We start from the raw sequence: 20210 nt of genomic DNA on the forward strand, positions 1-20210 counted from the left end.
TTAAAAGTACGTTCGAGACAACTGGATTAAAGTTATGTCTGAATACTCTGAGATCGCCACAATAGCACTGTTGCTATTTCCGACATCCTACCTGTGTGAGGTGGGGAGTTTCTGCAGCAACGGCGACTAAAACAAAATTACAAGTAGACTGGACATAAACCACACACTTGAGGTGTCATTGTCTCCTATTACCCCGAGATGGGACTGTCTGATTGCAGAAAATCAAGCTCGGGGCTGTGGTGAGTCGTCATTTTCATGCACTTTGAATTTGCGTTGTGTCGTATTTTGAAGGCATTAAACATTACCATCGCGATAAGAGTGTTGCGACCGGATTAGACGCTCCTTGTGTTTATTATTATATTTTGAAAACACCACAGTTTTCATGAAGCTCATACCATATTATTTTGTTGTGTTAATCCGCCACACCTTAAATGCCGGTCCCTGAAAATATTGTCTGATTTAAACCGGTCCGTGGGGCAAAAAAGGTTGGGGACCCCTGCCCTAAAGGAACAGTCATGCAAAGCAGCGTCACACAGGAAGGTGTTTTGTCCTCCCTCTCACACAGACGTTAGACAAAGACACAGAGATGACAAGAAATTGCTGATGATAAACTAGTCCCAGTTAGAATCTAACATGGCATCTGGGAAAACGCGCGCACACACGTAGCACTGTAAGAGTGAATGATATGAAAAGAAAATGGAGGACCCAAAGCCTGCGTCACTTCTGGTTGGTCAATAGTAAAACGGATTATTCTTCAAGTAGCGCGGGAGCAAAAACACATTTAGAATGATCATTGTGTGTGTGTATGTGTATCATGTTTCGTCTCCAGTGGCTTCATATAATTATGAATAATTTTCAGTTCCAGGTTGGTAAATATTTAAATATTTACACAATTCAACCGTTTTTTTTTTGGGGGGGGGGGGGGTCAAAGGAGCAAATCAACTTCTAACGCCAGCGTTTAAGCTCCAATGAATGATTGAGCATCCAATAGAGATATTCTTGAGAATAATAAATCAATCTTATTCCAAAGAGACAACGGAAGCACTGTTTGGCTTCTTTTCATCTTGATGACGTAAGGTGAGTTATATAAGAGAAGCAAGTCATCCAAGAGCTCAATGTGGGCAAGACAAGTGCCTGCATGTTGCCTTATGGCTAAATAATCTGCAGCACGATCACAAGGGAAACAGTATTTGCAGTGTTACTTGAGCAAACCGTAACGGCCAAGCAACTTCGCTCCTTTCTTATTCAAACATCAGAGAACTAAGAGCAGGCTACCAAACCACTTTGTAATGCCAGGTGTGAGACTTACTCGGCAGACAGACATCTGATTGGTGGTCAGAGTTCCTGTCTTGTCAGAACAAATGACCGAGGTGCAGCCCAGAGTTTCCACAGACGGCAAGCTGCGGACAATGGCGTTCTTCTTGGCCATGCGGCGGGTGCCCAGAGCCAAACACGTGGTAATGACAGCGGGCAACCCTTCAGGGATGGCGGCCACAGCCAGTGCGACCGCAATCTTGAAGTAGTAGACAGCCCCTCGGATCCAGGAGCCTCCATGCACGGGGTCATTGAAATGCCCGATGTTGATTATCCACACCGCGATGCAGATGAGGGAAATGACCTTGGAAAGCTGTTCGCCAAACTCATCCAGCTTCTGTTGCAGGGGTGTCTTCTCCTGCTCGGTTGCTGCCATCTCATCACGGATCTTACCGATCTCGGTGTTGACACCCGTGGCCACCGCCACACCCACGGCTTTCCCAGCAGCAATGTTGGTACCCTGAAATAACATGTAATGTTGGGGGCAACTGCGGCAGCCAACGGAGGCATTTTTGTTGTGGGGCACTGACCGACAAAACGTCAACGGGATGTTTTATCGTTGGAGGAGAAGTATACTTACAGAGAAAAGCATGTTCTTCTTGTCTTGATTGACAGCACGGGGGTCAGGGACGGGGTCTGTATGTTTGATGACGGAGACAGACTCACCTGCAAAGACGAGCACATGTTTCATTGAAAAGACAGCAGATGAATTGGGATAAAACGCAGGAGTTATCCACGTGCAGCAGTGACTAAGAAATGACCTAAAGATGGCGCATCAATGTATACAACCAGAGAGCAGTGAAGTGGGACTTGGATTGCCCCGCGGAAAAATACGAGAATAGACGAGAGCATTAGTGCCTTCAGTAATTCAAACTGCTGCACCTTGAATTTAACATACAGAAGTCTGCAGGTAAAATTTCAGTCGGATGTCTATCATTGACTGGCTCAAGGCATTTTCATAACTTACCAGTTAGAATGGATTGGTCCACTCTCAGGGTTGTTGACTTGATTGAACATATACGGATGTCAGCGGGCACTTTGTCTCCAACTGAAAGCCAACAAAACATGTCAGTGCAAAAACGTTAAGCATGTTTCCAATGGCATGAAGCCACTTGTGTATGCGTATTCACTAAATATGAGCTACAATCTGCAGATGGTAACTCGGTGTTCATGTAAGCTAAATGGAAGAAGTGGAAGCTTATTGCAGAGGGGGTTGTCCCAAGGCCATTGGGCAGTGCTGACATCACTGCAGGAAAGGTGAAAGAGAACCAAGGAAAGGAGGAAATGGAGGACTCGTGAGCCATAAATGGCTTGTCTCAAGGGAAAAGACCAATTTGGGATTGTGGCGACCCAATTCAGCTTCCTAAAGCTGCACAAAATGAAACTACGGAAATGGCTCAAGTTCAAACAATGTACAGTGTAAGCCTATACTCGCCCCTTCTTCAACACTAAATTGTGGACTGAAAGCATGTAGACATCAAGACAGTGAAACACCATTTGCCCCTTGCTGTTTTCGGACTGTTTTGCACATTTATTACTCTTTGGTTTTTCAGATCAATAATCCAATTTTAAACATTTCACAAGGACAACTCAAGTAAGTATAAAATGAAGTTTTAAAATGATTCTTTTATTTATTAATGGGAAAACGATCCAAACCTATGTGACTGGCCCACTATTAAAAAAAAAAAAGGAAAAAAAAGTAATTACTAAAATCAAGAATTTGCAATAAGGGATCATGAGCTTTCACATTGCTATGAGAGGAATTTTGACCAATTCCTCTTTGCAGAATCTAGTTTTCCATGCATCTAAGTATTCACACAAACTCCCTGAATATTCCTTGCACCAGTACCAAACATGTCCAAAACCTGAGGTCATCATAAGCGTCATATGAAGGTATGTTACAAAAAAAGAAAAAAAAAAAAAAAAAAGAAAAAGAAAAATAAGTGTAAGTGTGTCAATGTATGCGTCAGAAGTAACCTCAAGTAGAACAACTGAGGGTCCACCCTTGGTCGCACTACTGAAACAGGAATGGAAGTGGGAATGGTGTGGTGTCCTTTTTGTAGATTAAGCTGGGGTGGAAATGAAGGGAATGAGTGTAGAAATATAATTTAATATGTGATCTTAGAGGGTAAGGGCAGTGTGCAATTGCTCACACAGACAGTTTAGAGGGAACAATTTAGTCATATTGCAGAGTTTTCAAGCATAGTTCAGCTTCTCAATTGGATTTATGTCAGGGCCTCGATTTGGCAAATCCAACACTTTCATTGTGTTTGTTTGAACTATTCAGAGGTGGACTTGCGAGTATGTTCTGGGTCATCATCATCCTTCAGACACCAAGAGCACTTGTGCTTCAGGGCCCGACAATTGCCGACAAATACTTTCTGGTCGACAGCAGAATTTATGATTCCATTCCTCAGAACAAGTCATCCAGGTCCCAAAGTAGTAAAGCGGCAGATGTTTAGGGTTGTTTTTTTGAACTCCTGGATGAGTCAAACTCTTGGGAGTCTATATTCGTAGAGAATGCAGCTACACTCTAGCATAAATGGCGAGTGCTGAAATTGGCCCAAAGTTTACAGCTGCTGGAAACACGTCAAAGTATTGGCACACATAGTGTAACACAACTTTGTTGAAATTGATCGAAGTGCAGGCAGATTCTGAAATCTGAGGATATGCGTGGCGGATGTCATCCTGTTTCATTCATAAATATGACAACAGCCCATTTCTGTTGCGCTAAACTGTATGCGCGTTGTGAACATACCAACGCTTGTGTCGCTCGTTCCTGCACATAATTTGACCGTGCTACGCCCCAGACCTACACTGGGCACTAACATTGGAGCAAGTTTGGTTGGCTGACAACTCCTCAGAAAGTACACCGCTGTTCCCGGTTTTCTCCATTTAGAGATAGCGGCTACGACTGTGGTTCACTTTTGTTGAATACTTTATCGACTGAAACAGTCGTTTACGGGTTCACGTTCTAGATCAGGAGTGGGCAACTCCGGTCCTCTAGAGCCACTATCCTGCATGTGATCAGGCTACTGCAGAGCTTGCAAATGGCTGATCAGCTGATCATTTAAATCAAGTGTGTTGAAGGTGGTCAACTTCCAAAACATTCAGAATAGTTACCCACCCCTGTTCTAGATGCATGATGTTGGTGCTTTATGATCCTCTTAGTTGTAAGTGCTTTGCTGTCATCTTTTGTGGTCTACACGCAAATACAAACCCATTTTGGGAGTGGGAGGAGCATCAAATATTTGCAGATGTCCACTATTTGTGATGGCCTTGGTCAGTATCCCCATGAGTAGGTGGAGTTTACTATACTTGAAGGGATATCAAAATTGGCTTTAAAATCCTAGCAAACATTTAAACGTGCTAAAAATACATACACACACAAAAAAACGCCCTGAAATCGGAAAGGTGGTAAAATACTTTATCACGCCGCTGTATATGATGAGCCTATATAAGGGAAGCACTATTGTAAGATAAAACCAACGTGACCTTTAGAGAAGGGAAGGGCCCAACAATGCACAAAGCCGAAAATGGAAAAAGTATTCCAATATCTTCCCCAATGCTCTGATCAGGTTTAAATGTGGCCGTATGATGGCAGCTGTCTCCACATCAACTGCGGCAACACAAGAAGAGACAAAAGGACAAACCCGTCTACTCGATACTTTACTTAGAATACAAACCATCAAAATACATTCCATTAACAGGCCGGTGTCTGTTTTCACTGTTGTCACTGTCCGTTTTCAGCCTTTTTACAGTTCCGTGCACTTGAACACATGGGGACTGGGGCTTCAGTCCTGATCCTTGGAGAAGGTAGACGATGACGGGCAACTCATTAAGTGTCCTCACAGTGCTGCCAGAAAGGTTGACCTGTCAGCAGCTATTGTCCAATCCAGACAGACATCATTTCTCAGAAGGACTGACGTCTAACACGGGAGCATCCATACACGGAACCACTGGAACAATAAAAGCTTCACTTCTGAGAAGGTCACTAATCCCTGGCTCATAGATAGGTCCGGCTACTGTACCAACACTCCGTGTTGGGATGGATATAACATATGCACACGCAAGGATGTTCTGGCGCAATCAGTGTCAGTTGCAAAGTTCCATGAGAAATTGCAATTTAGACTCGCTTTAGCTTTATCACTGGAACGAGCCGTTTTCCTTCCATGCCATTTTTTGCCTAGCCTCCGCAGTTATGCAAGACTTCCTGCCTTCGGGTCATTATTTAGGACGAAAAGACTGCGGAGACTGACTTTCCAACAATGGGGGCCTGCAGCTGAGTTTTGAATTTTTAAGAAACACTGGGATTGTCCAGGGGGCTTTGTTACACTGCAGGCCTGCTCTGAGTAAGTGTGTTGTGTAAATCAGCTGTCATTTTGTGTCAACATCCTGCTTGGTAGCGGTCCAAGCATCTCATCAGCCATCCACACTTTTGCACCTCTGTGTTTGCCAACAGGTGATGAGGTCCACAGAGTTCAGGCTTGGTGATACATTTACACAGTATGACTCACAGAGGTGCCTTTTAAAATAGACCTTTCAACAGCAAGCGAGGCAGCGGCACAACATAAGCTGGCAGCTTTGACTGGCACCTGCCCCTGCCGTGTGTTCGGGTACAGCATGAGGTTTAGCCGGCCAGGCTTCCTCAGGGGCAGCCAGGAGGGTGTCCATGTGCTGATGGCAGCAGGACAAAAGGTTGACGTCCTGTCAAGTAAGAGGGCCATTACACAAGAGTCAATATGACAGCTCTCCAAAGCAGCCTTCCTTAACGGCCGCCTCATTGAAAAGCCAGTCTCCAAATGAATATGTACGTGCCATGGTCTGACATTTGTTTGCTGTCACACTTTTACAGGTGTAAAAATCTCCACATTTTTCCACTTCTTTTGCAAGTATGTGCAGAAAAGGTCTTTTACAGAATTATCAGTATAAAATCTTGGTAGCCACTTGAAACAGTAAAATGTACCGGTACTCTTACTTTAGCTGCATCCGAGTATTTTTCCTGTGTGGAGTACTCTTCTAAAAGTGCGGCTCAAAATTATATTTGAGGGGCAGCTTCATAAATTTGAGAACTAATTTTGTGCAGGTTAAACCTGGGGAACAAGAGCAAGTGGTTCATCAAAACGTTAAAAATATGATAATACAACTGGTGAGTTATCGCACTGCAGCTAATATTCTCGTAACTCACTGAAAGTCACATAATCACGGACGTGGATAAAATAGATTTTTGTTTGGGTAAGCAAAAATCAATTTATTTCTTTAATTCACATGGCGCATGAGTAGTGAATTGTATTTTCTTGTCGAGAAAAAAAAAAACATTCAGTGGCGCAATTTCTAACCTAAGCATACATTTCAGTTTCAACTTAGCACATCTCACATCACAAATCTATGGCATTCATTTTAAAAAGGCGTTAACAGCCTTTGTGCAACCTTGGCTTTTGACTCAGCATGAGACTTGATTTTAGTTTTACTGTTATTATGCTTTTTACTGTAGACGGTCTTAATGTTTTGTTTTACCGTTTGCTTTTGTACGACTTATTTTGCTCATGTACATCACTTTGTCTACAGCGGTGGATGTTCTAAAGTGCTCTATAAATACTGTTGAGCTGAGTTGAGTTGACTAGGAATGAGACAAATATTCTTTTTACGACTAGAAGTTGTTGAAGTGTTCAAATTCAGACACTCGAGACCCGAGAGGAAACAAATATTCCCTTCATTTGTTCTGACCCATTTTACGGTTAAATCCTCTCTGACCAACTTTGTCATGTTCTTGATCCACATGACGCTACACCGCCCGTATATCACACAATACCGAGTGCCGACACTAAGCAAAATTTACAAGCACCCTGTCTGATGTAACTGTACAGCCGTGGGCATATAGTCTACTTGTCACCATGTTAATAAACAAGCCACAAATTCAACTGTAATCATATTTCACAGACACCTAGCCCGCCAGAGGGCAAATGTTATGTTAGTTTAAGCACATTAACATGAATCTCGCTCATTTGCACTTCATTAATTTGAACTCGTTTCGACTCGTATGCGAAGCTTCATCTTAGGCAGGCAGCATAGTTTCAGCGTGAAATGCAAATAGCTTCACTTCCGCCTCCGTCCTCCTGCGCTTAGGTGACCTCAGTGCGTTGTGACACACCTGTTCACAGTTTTGCTTTGCAATTTGTTCACGAGGGCTGCAATTATTGAATATTTTTAGCATCAATTATTCCATCAATTAAGTTGAATAGTCAGAATTTTTTTTTCCATTAAAATGTAGAGTGCTGCACGGTGATCGACTGGTTAGCACGCCGGCATCATAGTACAGAGATTATGGGTTCAAATCCGGCCCTGGAATTTGCATGTTCTCCCCGTGCCTGCGTGGGTTTTCTCCGGGTACTCCGGTTTCCTCTCACATTCCAAAAACATGCACCATAGATTAGTGGAACACTCGAAATTTTCCATAGGTATGATTGGGAGTGTGAATGGTTGTTTCTCTTTGTGTGCCCTGCGATTAGCTGGCAGCCCGTTCAGGGTGTCCCCCACCTACTGCCTGAAGACAGCTGGGATAGGCTCCAGCACGCCCGCGACCCTCGTGAGGATAAACGGGGTAGAAAATGGATAAAAAAAAAAAAAATAGACACCCCTAGTTTACCGTATATGAGGTGCATAGTGTGATTTTTGACTCATAAATTGCGATGCAAACTTGCTTATTTCAAGCATTTAAAAAAAACTGAATAAAGGAAAAGCAGATCTTTTTACTTAATCCATGGGTTAACTCATGTCCAGCAATCCTTGTGCTTCATGTTATACTGAGCAACATGCATGGAATACGCAGGACCCTGTGTCCATTGAAGTGTCCAAGGAAGAACAACGTGGAGGAACAGAGTGATAAGATCATGGCCAAAGCAGCTGCATCCACCACACATAGAGCAATAAAGAAAGGTCCCCCAAAAATCACAGCAGTAAAACCCAGTGTTGATGAACAACTGACGATATGATTGAATTCCATCTCTTGTGTTGACTATGATGCAAAAATCTTTGGGACCAATCAAACCTCCGTTACGCAATAACAGCACAGTCTCCTTGAGATCTCCGCTTTGCCTTCTGTCGTGATGAATCTTAAGCAGCCGCCAGCTCAGCCTTCACATAGCATGTAACTGTGTTGCGGTTCCCATGGCAACAAAAACTAAGACCACAGAAGCTTTTATCAAAATTAACAGGGTGCTTGGCAGACTGAGGCAAAATTAGGTGTGTAATCCAGTATCCAAAATGTTAGGATATTTGCACTACAGACATTTAACAATTAGGATCTTTGATTTAGTTAGTTAGTTGTGTAAAACAAATTAATAACGGAATACAATCATTTGTAAATCATGTTCAACCTGTATTTAGTCGAATACATTACACAGACAAGACATGTCCTGTTCAAACTGATAAACGTTATTATTTTTTAGCAAATAATCATTAATGTAGAATTTTATGGCTGCAACACACAAAAAAAAAAGCTGGGACAGGGGGCAAAAAAAAAAAAAAAAAAAAAACGAGAAAGTTGAGGAATGCTTATCAAAAACCTGTTTGAAACATCCCAGAGGTGAACAGGCTAACTGGGACCAGGTGGGTGCGATGAAAGGAGCTTTCCTGAATTGCTCAGTCGTTCATAAGCAAAGATGGAGCGAGGTTTACTCGTGACAAAAAAATTCAAACAGTTTAAGGACAATTGTTCCTCAATGTATAATTGAAAGGAATTTAGGGATTTCTTCATCTACGGTCCAGAATAATATTCAAAACCTTCAGAGAATCTGGAGAAATCAATGCATGTAAGCGGCAGGGACAAAAATCAACATTGCATGCCCGTGACCTTCGACCCCTACTGCATCAAAAACCAACATAAATGCTAATTTCAGACATGATTTGTGCCACTTCGATGAAACCTACACATGAAGTTTGGGTTTCCAACAGCAACAGCCCTATCGGCAAGATGAGGCCATCTATCTCCGTCTTGCTGACAAGTCATGAACAATTGCCAAAAGACAGTCCCTCGGTGACACTGGACGCTTGACAGACCACTTAAAGGCCACATACTATATCCCCAGTGTCTGGAATCCTAGCTGAGGGTGCAGTGCTGATGGGCAGGGTCACTGTGCATTGAGCATGGTGGAGTAAGCTTCACCACAAAGTACTTCCCTATAAGGCCATCTCTCTTGGACACAATAGGACTAGATGAGAGCCTCCCTCTTGCCACCCTTCTCACAGGGTTGTTGTACTACCCACCAGCCCAACAACCTCACAGCCAGCTCACAGCAAATGCATGGTGATCTGCTGCTCTGTGAAAGGACAGAGAGCCGCCAACAACAAAAATGTAATCTGGCAACACACAGTGTTTTATGAAATGACCAAATTCAGTGAGAAATGTTTCAACTATTTTCTCCAGGCACTCAGGTTTCCTCCCACACACCAAATACATGGGTGTTTGGCTCAGTGAAGAGTCTAAATAGCCCATACACATAAATGTGAGTGTGAACTGAACTTTTTGTTCTTCCCTATGCGCCCTGTCACTGACTAACAACCGGTCCAGGGTAGGGCTGAACAATTAACTGAATTAAAATCAACATTGCATATTATATATTCATACACATACACACACACACACGCACACGCACACACACAGACCATCTATCCATTTTCTGATCCGCTTTATCCTCACAAGGCGGGTGCTGGAGCCTATCCCAGCTGTCTGCGGGGGACACCCTGAACCGGTTGCCAGCCAATCGCAGGGCACAGAGACAAACAGCCATCCGCGCTCTCTCTCACACACACACACACGCGCACACGCACACAAAACAATGTGGGAGGAAACCGGAGTACCCGGAGAAAATCCACACAGGGGAGAACATGCAAACTCCACACAGGAAGGCCAAAGGCCGGAATTGAACCCATGACCTTTGCATTTATTTTGGCGTACACCTAATCTATAAAACCAAAACATTTATGAATAAATACATCTGTAATACAGATTACTTTATTGATTGTGTTCATAACTACTTGAAATAAATGACTGCATATTAAATAGAAAGACGAACACATTTGCAATTGGCTTCCTATTCAAAAACATTCAGCAATCTGACCAATCGTCAAGACAAGGCAAAGGTCAATTTGAAAGTTCAGGAAAACACTATTAATGAAAATGAATATTGTAAAGCTCTTGAAGTCAACAGAGGTTTATCTGGACTTCATACATGTTATACTGCATTTTTTTTTTTATTATGCCGCAAGCTGCTGACAACATACTACATCTGTCAGCACATGATCAAATAACTGTATCACACAATAACGTACAAAACAGTTGCCCTTCTCAAGGTTACTACCCATTCATGTAATCCACCATGTGTGCCAAAAACTAAACAAAGGGGCATATAGTACGTGGTTGAGACCAGACACCTGTCATCTTCACCAGTGCCTGCTATAAATACAGCATTCCATGATCCAAACCATCTAGGACTAGCTATAAATAAAAGCAAGCACTACACACAGAAAGATTCTGCATCACTTCAGAGGCGAAGGGTTAAAACGCAATTCCAAGATAATACTACAGCTCAAAGACTCAAGCATTCCATAGACAAGTCAGTAAATTGATCCGTTTGGAAGAACTGTGGGAGGGTTGCCTGGACGGCAGCATGAATGAACACTAGTTCACATGCAGCACAGGATTGTGTCCTGTGAGAATGCAGAGAGTCAACATGCGATGTGAGCACATACACCTAAACATAAGTAAAAGTGTACCATGGCACTTAGTTTAAGAGTTCTCAAAATTGGCTTTTTTTTCAGTCATCTGAGATCCCGCTGTTCAGTCCCATGATCAACTAAGGCTGCATATAAATTTTAAAAATCGGTTTACCTGCTTTGTAACATATTAGCCAACAAAGCCACATTACGTTGAATGAATCACACAGGCACTTTTGCCATATGTACCGACCGGAATGCAGAAGAACAGGTTTTCTTACCAGCAACTTCAACGATGTCTCCGGGAACAATGTCTCTGGCTTTGATCCTCTGGACTGTCTTTCTATCCTGCCGGTACACTTTCCCCATCTCAGGCTCATACTCCTTCAGCGCCTCAATGGCATCCTCGGCATTACGTTCCTAAAATCAGCATGACCTCAATTTAGTGTACACGTTTCTTCGTTTACAAAATTCTGTGCTGAGTGATGAGTGCAGTTTAAAGAGTTTGTAGGTGGAAACAGCTAATGTGGGTTGATTTTCTCTCTGTGGCGCAGTTTTAAGTCATCTTAAGTCTTTTGTTGAACCGTATAAATAATTTATGAAAATACTTGCATGTTTCATTGGTTGATGGTTACATCAATTGGCTGATTAACGGCAAGAGGAGTCCAGGCCCTCCTACCAATGAACTGGTTTTTTTTTTCTATATAAAAAAAGACAAGAGGTGAACTTCTGTAGCTGCCATACTAGCTAATTTACCTTTAGAAGCATGTTGTATCGGACTATTGTGTCTACTCATACACCTATGATTTTATCATAGAAAAAAAAAAAAAAATCAATCTGCAGCATTGCTACTCACCAATTAAAAAAATAGAGCACTTTTATGATGTTTCAGCTGAGAAGCTTACTAATTGTGCACTGTTAGTGTATTAGAGTGCTAAATTTCACAACTGCGTTGATCATTATTATAGTAAAAGTGTGATTGGTAGCATTCAGTGTGTGGGGGAATTGTCATATTAGCAAAATGACAAGACGAGGTGATGTGAGATGACAAACTGCCATGTGTTTAAAAAGTGAAGGTGTAAGAACTACTCACCTGCCACACCCCAACAATGGCATTGGCAATAAGAATGAGTAAAATTACAAAAGGTTCCACGAAGGCAGTAATAGTTTCTTCTCCCTCCTCAAACCAGGCCAGGACCTAAAACCAACACATGAAACGAAAAATTACTAATAAATTATGGGTGGTAATCACATTCGAAAGAAAGTTTTGGTGTGTGACAGTATTAACAATTTCATGCACCCTGTAACCTGACAACATAAGCCGTCCACTGTAGTAAGAGCGGTCACAATCCATGTAAGTGGGAGCAGGTCTGTTGATATTTCAAATCAAGATCACAGATGCATCCGAACCCAAAAAACAGCCCTTGAGACTTTGATTTCTCACTTGGCCCGTATTCAGTATTTAAAAAAAAAAAAAAAAACTCAATGTCTGAACGCAATCATCTAATGTCCACTCAAGACGTAGCAAACAGCCATGTGAAACAATGCAGCAGGGCTCTGAACAAATATTAGATGTTGATGTTACCACATAATGTAACTCAGAAAAATAGTTTGCATACACACACTAAATAATATTTTTCTGTGCTGACAGGTCTGTCAGCTAAATTCATCTTCATTAGGTAATTGTCACAAAATGGTCACGTTTGCATCAGAGATGACTACCGTTTCCCAACCAACTAACCAAAGAGGTGGCAGTAGCACCATCTGGAAGGATTTGAGCATTTTGTTACACGTACGTCATTTTAGACCGCCATGGTCATGCACCGAAAGTATTTATTAATCTTCAACAGACGGTAAAAGAAGAAATGAAGAAGAAAAAAATAGTAGTAGTCATAGATACTAATGTGTGACACAAATTTGCCGCCGCTGCTAACATGCAGCTTCTGCCTAAAAAAGTGTGGAATTTACAGCACTTGAAGATACAATAAATTACCAAGATGCTACCTGTTAGTGACGGTTCGCCATTGTAATCTAAAAAGAAAAATATTTCTGAAGTTAGAAGCGGGAAGTTTCCAATCCAACCGGACTTGTACTCCAGAGCGATTTATGTGTGGTTTTTCTTCTTCGTGATGTATTTTTTAACTGGTGCGACATACAGTATAGTTCAAAGAATATGGAAACTGACTTTCTACACCACCCAACAAATTCACAAAGGGAGTATTCCTACGGGTCATTGCTATGATAAAAAGAGGGAAAAAAAAATCATCCCAGAGGTTACTCAATGACAGGATTATGTTCAGAAATGCTAGATTCACTCATGTTGCTGTGTAAAAATGTGTGCCCCGAGAGGCATCACTTGTCTGAACACGTGTTTTTAAAGTTGAACAGTGGCAAGTAAACCAAGCACGACTGATCAATCTTCTCGCTGTGCGGGTTGTAAACTGTATGTCGTTGTCTTGATAACCAGTCATTAAACCATTAACACTTCTCTCGTTCATGCAGCTGTTTTGAGAAACCGTTTATTTAGACATAATTCATGTTGTGCCGCTTTGATTACTTCTAAACAGGCCATTTATACAATAGGCCTGAAAATACTGAGCAGTCAGGGCCCAAATTTGGTCTTGAGTGGGGCTCTGTTCCCTTGTCACAAACCAACCACCGACACCTCCCTATCACCTGACTGGCTGCTTTACACTGCATATCAGCGCTACATGCACACGAACTTGGAGCTATATAAATCACATCCTATGCATGAGGTATTTTTATATAACACATATATTTACACTTCAATTCCCATTGACATCAACCTGCAAAAACAACCAAAAGCACTTTTAATATGCATATCATTTTCAATACAAAGTGCATCTCCACCAACAATTTGTCCTGCTAAGCTTTCGTCATTGTGCTGGTCATTTACGATTGTTTTTTTAGATTTTTTTCCCAAGCCATATGAACAACATAATTCCGATTTTCAAGTAAAACCCAAGCCTCTTCAGATATGTATCCAATGCAACTGCAGTATGGACCTGGGCAAGTTGCACGTTGCACAACATGAAGAGCAATGGCAGACAAAGGAGAAGAAAACAGTGGCAATAAAAGATGTTTCAAAACAGATAAATATATTGGAGGACCCGTCACTCCAAGCATGAAATCTTACAATTGCTGAAAGTTGGGGTTGAGGCCAACACATTAACTTCCGTAAACATTGCGTCAATGCGAAGTTGCAATTGTTTTTGTGACAGCAATAATAATCTTTGTAATCTTGGAATAATAAAACAATTGAACAAAGAAAATCCAAATTGGGCATCGCATACTGCAGTGTGACCGTAAACCATAGATCTATCATTGTTCTGTTTCACCTTTGCCATATTGCTCTGCTTACTTACTCTTGCTCTTCCCCTTCCTCCATCTCTGCAGTGCAGAAGTGTGGCAGGAGGCGGGGCTGAACTCAGAGGTGGACACTCACCTCCTCACCTGTGCCACATCATCTTGAATCGGTGGCAGCCTACTTAACCAGTTTGTCCCATTGTTTGATGCTGGATAATCCTTGATGTTCACACTGTGTCTTGCCATGTTGCTGCTTTTCCGCCTGCCATGTCGTCAACCCTCAAGAGTCACCTGGTGATCTCGTTCATCTTGTGATTATGAGCATGTCCTTGAAGAAGGTGATTTTCAGTTGCTACTTTGTTTTCTGGTGTATAGAATGGTTTTGTTTTTGAGTATAGTAATTTTGTGTTGCTACTTTGGACAAAATAAATTAGTTTTTGGAGAAACCAAAAACTAATTTATTTTACTTTCTGCTTCCTGGATCCAAGCGTTTTTGTTTGCCTCACGGCAAACAGAATCTTCTGGCCAAAACAAAAATGGACCAGGCAGGGACAGAGCATCTCAATCTTGTGCACTCTGCGCAAGGAACACTGGTGAGCCAACGCAAGATGACACTGCAGCAAGTGGTGGAACACCTACAGCAACTCTCTCCCAACCTGACCCCCGGTTGAGTGAGTGAACAGCTAGTAGCCGTCAAATCGGCTTCCTCCATCCAGCACAACCTCCCCCCCGAGGAACCCATGCAGTTGGGAAGGGCCCGACTCGCCTCCGCTGGATGACAGTGACGTATGATGAACAAACGCCGCCTCGACTGTGGCCAGGGAGGCCACTTTCTCGCCAGGTGTGCGGAGTTGCCAAAAAGACAGGGTTCACCAGAAGGAAGGGAGGCGTATGGTGAGCCGAATTTCTTTCCCTTCCTCCTCACAAACACCGCCAGGTATGATTCACGAGTCACAATGATCATTGCCTGTCCAGGTGCTGATCAACTCAGGGGCTGATGACAATATCATAGACATTGACTACGTTAAAAATAACCTCTCACTGACTCTGCTGTCCTCACCATAAGGTGCTAGCAATAAATGGCAGTCTCCTCAAAGAGGTAACACCCCGTACCACGCCCTTTAATCTGATTCTCTCCAATAACCACCAAGAAATAGCTGAATTTTATGTAACATCCTCCCCACTCACACCTATAATTTTAGGGATACCCTGGTTTGAGTTGCACAATCACCACATTGACTGATCCACAGGTACTATTTGGAACTGGAGCAACCATTGTCATGCCCACTGTCGAAGGTCAGTGGCACTCACCAGAGCCCCTGGCTCCACCTACACCACAGAAGTTATTGACTTGAGTAACGCCCCCCAGTGAATACCATGACCAAAAGAGGGTTTTAGTAAGGACTCCGAGTGTTCCCTTCCACCGCACAGGCTCTTTGACTGCAGTATGGAATTGCGTTCCGGGGCTCCGCTCCCGACACACAGACTATACAGCCTGACCAAACGGGCCACTTCTAACATACTGTAGTAAGAATAATTACTGTGGCAGCTAGGTTGACAAAAACGCAAGCTAGCATAAGTCACACGAGAAATTCTCTCCCAAACGGCGACACTCATAGCGGTTGACAATCGCGGCGGGGGAGTCGTAATTAGTAAATAAACATTAAAAACTGGCAAAAAAAATTACATTAAAATGTAATTTCTACTCACACCAAAATAAAATCACTATTTAATCAATAAGCACACAATAACCAAACGCAAATAACAGGTGAGCATGATTGGTTGTGACCTGAGCCCTAAACAATTATGTGATTTTTTTTTGTTTTTTAGTCGATAGTCTGTTTTCTCTCTAGATATTTATTGATGTGCTGTTTATAGTTGTTTACGCTCCTCTGCAACGAACGCTGCTCGAGCGAGACTTTCAGAAAGTGAAAAATTGAATATGAATTATTTATTCTGGTGTTGCGTGACTACATTTAATGATAGCTTAGAGCTGGTTCAGTACAGCTTAGCCTTAGCATGTTTCCCCCTGTATATTACTGTTTGTCCTCCTTTAGTGTTTAAGATACTTTACAGAAGTGTCGTTTATTTTCTACAGTTGAGGTGACGATTAAGGACTTTTCGAGGCGCAGCTGCTGCCACACTAACCAGCCAAACAGCCACAGCCATGGTCTCAGAGTTGCAAAACTAGTTTTGTACATGGGAAGATACGATGACTTTAAGAAATATTATCGTTATTTGGTAGAGGTCAAATCTTTTGTCAGCCAATGACAAGCCGCGGCACTTAACAGACTGGCGGCATGCAAATTGCAAGTTAATACCGTGCATGTTGTCTCGTCATTTCTTGAACATTTTCAAATTGTAACAGCGGAACAGAAGGGTACAGCCAGTAACAAAATATGGCAAAAAACGAACATTTGACATCTCTGCAAACATGGCATCATCTAAAACCGTGTACGATATTTTGCCAAAAGCATCCATCCATTATCTGAACCGCTTATCCTCACAATGGTCGCAGGTGTGCTGGAGCCTATCCCAGCTGTCTTTGGACCATAGGCAGGGTACACCCTGAACTGGTTAAATTTGCAGTCAAACGCAGGATACACATAGAAAAACAAACATTCACAGTCACAATCACACTTTGGGACAATTTAGAGTGCTCAATTAACCGCTCATACATGTTTTTGGAATGTGGGAGGAAACCGGAGTACCCAGAGAAAACCCACGCAGGCACAGGGAGAACATGCAAACTCTACACAGTAAGGCCAGTTTCGAACCTTGGACCGCTGTACTGTGAGGCGGATATGCTAATCAGTTGTACACTGTTCTACACTTGCATAGAGCTTTTTTTTTTTTTTTTTTTTTTTACAAAATATAAACAATGTACTAATTTTATACAATAATAGTTTTTGTCTGTTTGTGTAAAAACAACAACAGAGATATACAGTAATTGTATACACCTTACTTTAGAAATGTCACTCCAGTAGGCAAGCAGTAAGCTGCACATTTAGAATACATTATTATTCATATATTAATAGAGTCAAATGAGGCTGGTCACATATGGTCATAGCACAGTCATGCTACAATAGAAATGGGCCTTTCCAAAACTGTTTCCACAAAGCATACAAGCAAAACGTGATCTGCAGAATATTCATTTCGACCGAGAAGGGGGCAGTAAGCCTGCCATGATCTCACTTTTATACATTTATTTATTTGTATGCTTACATCTTGAGACTGATGTTTTCTCTCGCCTTGTAAACTCAGATACAACTCAGCTGCTGTTGTCACTATTCCTCAGAAGGATTGCAAAGCCTTCACGTCTTTAACACGCGGACAAGTGCATGTAACTTAAGACGAGTTAAACAAACTGAAGACGTTCACATGTCAACACCGTGTGCTGCCTACACCATATCGCGGCTATTCATCACACAGGGCTCAGCGCTAATACCATCTGCAATTTTCACTTGGACATGGACACGGTTTCAGTCAGACATGGAAAGAGGAGGCTATTTTCAGGATGCAAGGCTGGCTCCTGTAAGTGCTTAAGACTACAAATGCGTGAACAACAAGACAAGGTTTAGGATGATAAACATCAGAAGGTCATGAACGGACTCAAACCCCAATGAGACGAAGAAAACAACAGGCATACTTACAAAAGAAATACAGGCAGCCAGCAGAAGAATTCGCACGAGTAAGTCTTCAAACTGTTCAAGGACAAGCTCCCATAAAGATTTCCCTACAGGGAAGAGAGCGTAATTAAACAATCATTCAAAGAGAGCTCTTTGTAATACGACACAAGAGTAGAATATCAATGAAATTACCTTCTTCTGCTGGTAATTCTATTTGTCAGGGAGTGCAGACCAAGGATGTTGTAGGACAGACACACACACACACACACACACACACACACACACACACACACACACACAGAAAGAAAGAGAAAAACGTCAAATATTCAGCCAGATGAACATGTTGTATTCACTTCCTTTTAAAAAAACAAGAAATTCAAGAACAGTTGAGGACATTATGGCAAAGAGCAGTGATAACTGACGGTGCGCTGTCTAAACTATTATTTTAAATGACTAATTACATGACTATGTGTGGGAGTCACTGATGGTGCAATGGCACACTCGCCTGACTTTCGTGTGAGCAGGATGGAATTGCTTCGCACTCAGGGATGGTGTGGATGTGGGTGTGAATGGTTGTTCGTCTCTATGTGCCCTGCAACTGACTGGCGACCAGTTCAGAGTGTAGTCCGCCTTCCGCCCAAAGTCAGCTGGGATAGGCATGCGTTACATTAGACTCCATTTGAAAAAACACCAAATATCAGATACTGCCCCAGCAACTTCCGAATACTACATAACAGCTAATATCACAATGGAAATCGTAGACAAATCCACTCCAAGCAGGGATGTAGATGATTTTATACCAGGTATTAAATATAAAGATAAGAAAATCTTTATATTTAATACCTGGTATAAAATTATCAAAGGGAGAAAGTAGAAGACAAAAAGTATATAAATATGAATATAAATATATTAGAAATGGGTAAGTGGGGGTGAGTACAGGTTTTCAGGACCATCCTTCTATAGCTATAAATACGAGCTCGATCTTAATATTTATTAAAAATTGAACTGGATGTGACCGATTCGGGTGGTATGATGCAGTGGCCGGTGTACACACTGTAAAACACGTGTTGGGCACGTGGACAAAAGACTAACTTTCCGCTGGAACACAATTTACATACAGTATGAGAATATTTTCCACGTGGCCGTGACAAAGTTAACACAAATCTTGCAGAATAATGGACATTTGATCCGGGAAGCAGTGGCCAAAAGTCACAATGCAATCATTACTACACTAAGTCAGAAGCGGAAGCCCTCAGGTCACCTGTGATTACGTCGCTTGGGCAACCCGGCCGGTTGAGGTTGACTTTTAGCCTACAATTCCAGCCCGGGTCTATGTTAAGGTGACTCATTCATTCACGGCACCAGAGTGACATTACAAGTTTCGAGTGGCGTACCGTTCAGGCCCCATTTCTCCCGCTGTCGTTTCACCTCGTCCAGAGAGAGTCCCGTGCTCTCGTTGACGCAGAAATAACTGTAAACTTCCTCGACACTCTTCGTGTGAGCGTTCTCCATGGCGGACTGGCGGTTCCTTCGCGTACAGCTTCACACTTCACTCCACTCTTAAGACGGCCCGGAGCCTCTATTAGAACCAATTGGGGCGGTAAAAGGAATAACTAGTTTATCAACTGAGAGCGTGCGGGTAGCAGGAGCAACCAGCGTGACGATCGTATTCGCCCCCTTTCCCTTTGCACGAGTCTCGAAAATTGTTACGGTGAGCCAAATTCTCGTTGCCCCGGTGTGATGAAGATTAGTCTGAGCGTCCAATTATGTCCAAAAAAGGGGGAGGATGTCTATTACAGTGTCCTGTGTGTGGCACTGCATTCGCCCAGACTGCTCCGGTGTGTTTCGGGGCAGCGTGCCGCCTCAGCTCAGCGCAGCTTCCAGTGAGTGAGCCATTGCGTCGCCGACAGCCTGCCTTTATCAAAGTGTTGCTCCGCGGTTCGGCATGTGGACTCGTCTGATTGGACAGACAGAGTCACCTGACCTCAAAACAGGGAAACACAAAAATCCGGAAGTAACAAGAAACTATTTTGAATACTGTCATAATGTAATGTGTTTCTGAAGAAGACATCACTTTCTAAATAAATACATTCAGTCTGTAAACAGAGCCATGTATGTTAATGGTGAACATTGAGTTAGGTGACCCTTTGCCCCAGCCATGCTTTTCAGGGGCTTCCATTGTATGTAACTTGACAGGGATGACGTGCATCACCTGTTATCACAGCT

At 42.5% G+C, this 20210-nt stretch overlaps 1 protein-coding gene across 1 annotated transcript in view; it reads right to left on the reverse strand.

The window, feature by feature from the left end:
* LOC109524963 (sarcoplasmic/endoplasmic reticulum calcium ATPase 2-like) overlaps positions 1 to 19911 on the reverse strand; it is a 31950-nt gene extending 12039 nt beyond the window's left edge. The window contains exons 1-8 of the mRNA XM_019885123.1: positions 19379 to 19911; positions 18177 to 18194; positions 18009 to 18091; positions 12122 to 12226; positions 11310 to 11448; positions 2282 to 2362; positions 1895 to 1980; positions 1310 to 1774 (exon numbers count right to left, since the gene is read on the reverse strand). Coding sequence (XP_019740682.1) covers positions 1310 to 1774; positions 1895 to 1980; positions 2282 to 2362; positions 11310 to 11448; positions 12122 to 12226; positions 18009 to 18091; positions 18177 to 18194; positions 19379 to 19496 — 1095 coding nt within the window. The 5' untranslated portion in view covers positions 19497 to 19911. The remainder of the gene's footprint in view (positions 1 to 1309; positions 1775 to 1894; positions 1981 to 2281; positions 2363 to 11309; positions 11449 to 12121; positions 12227 to 18008; positions 18092 to 18176; positions 18195 to 19378) is intronic.
* Positions 19912 to 20210: the final 299 nt, after the last annotated feature.

The sequence above is a fragment of the Hippocampus comes genome, unplaced genomic scaffold (genome assembly GCF_001891065.2).
Source record: "Hippocampus comes isolate QL1 unplaced genomic scaffold, H_comes_QL1_v1.1 scaffold45, whole genome shotgun sequence".
Lineage (NCBI taxonomy): Eukaryota > Metazoa > Chordata > Actinopteri > Syngnathiformes > Syngnathidae > Hippocampus > Hippocampus comes.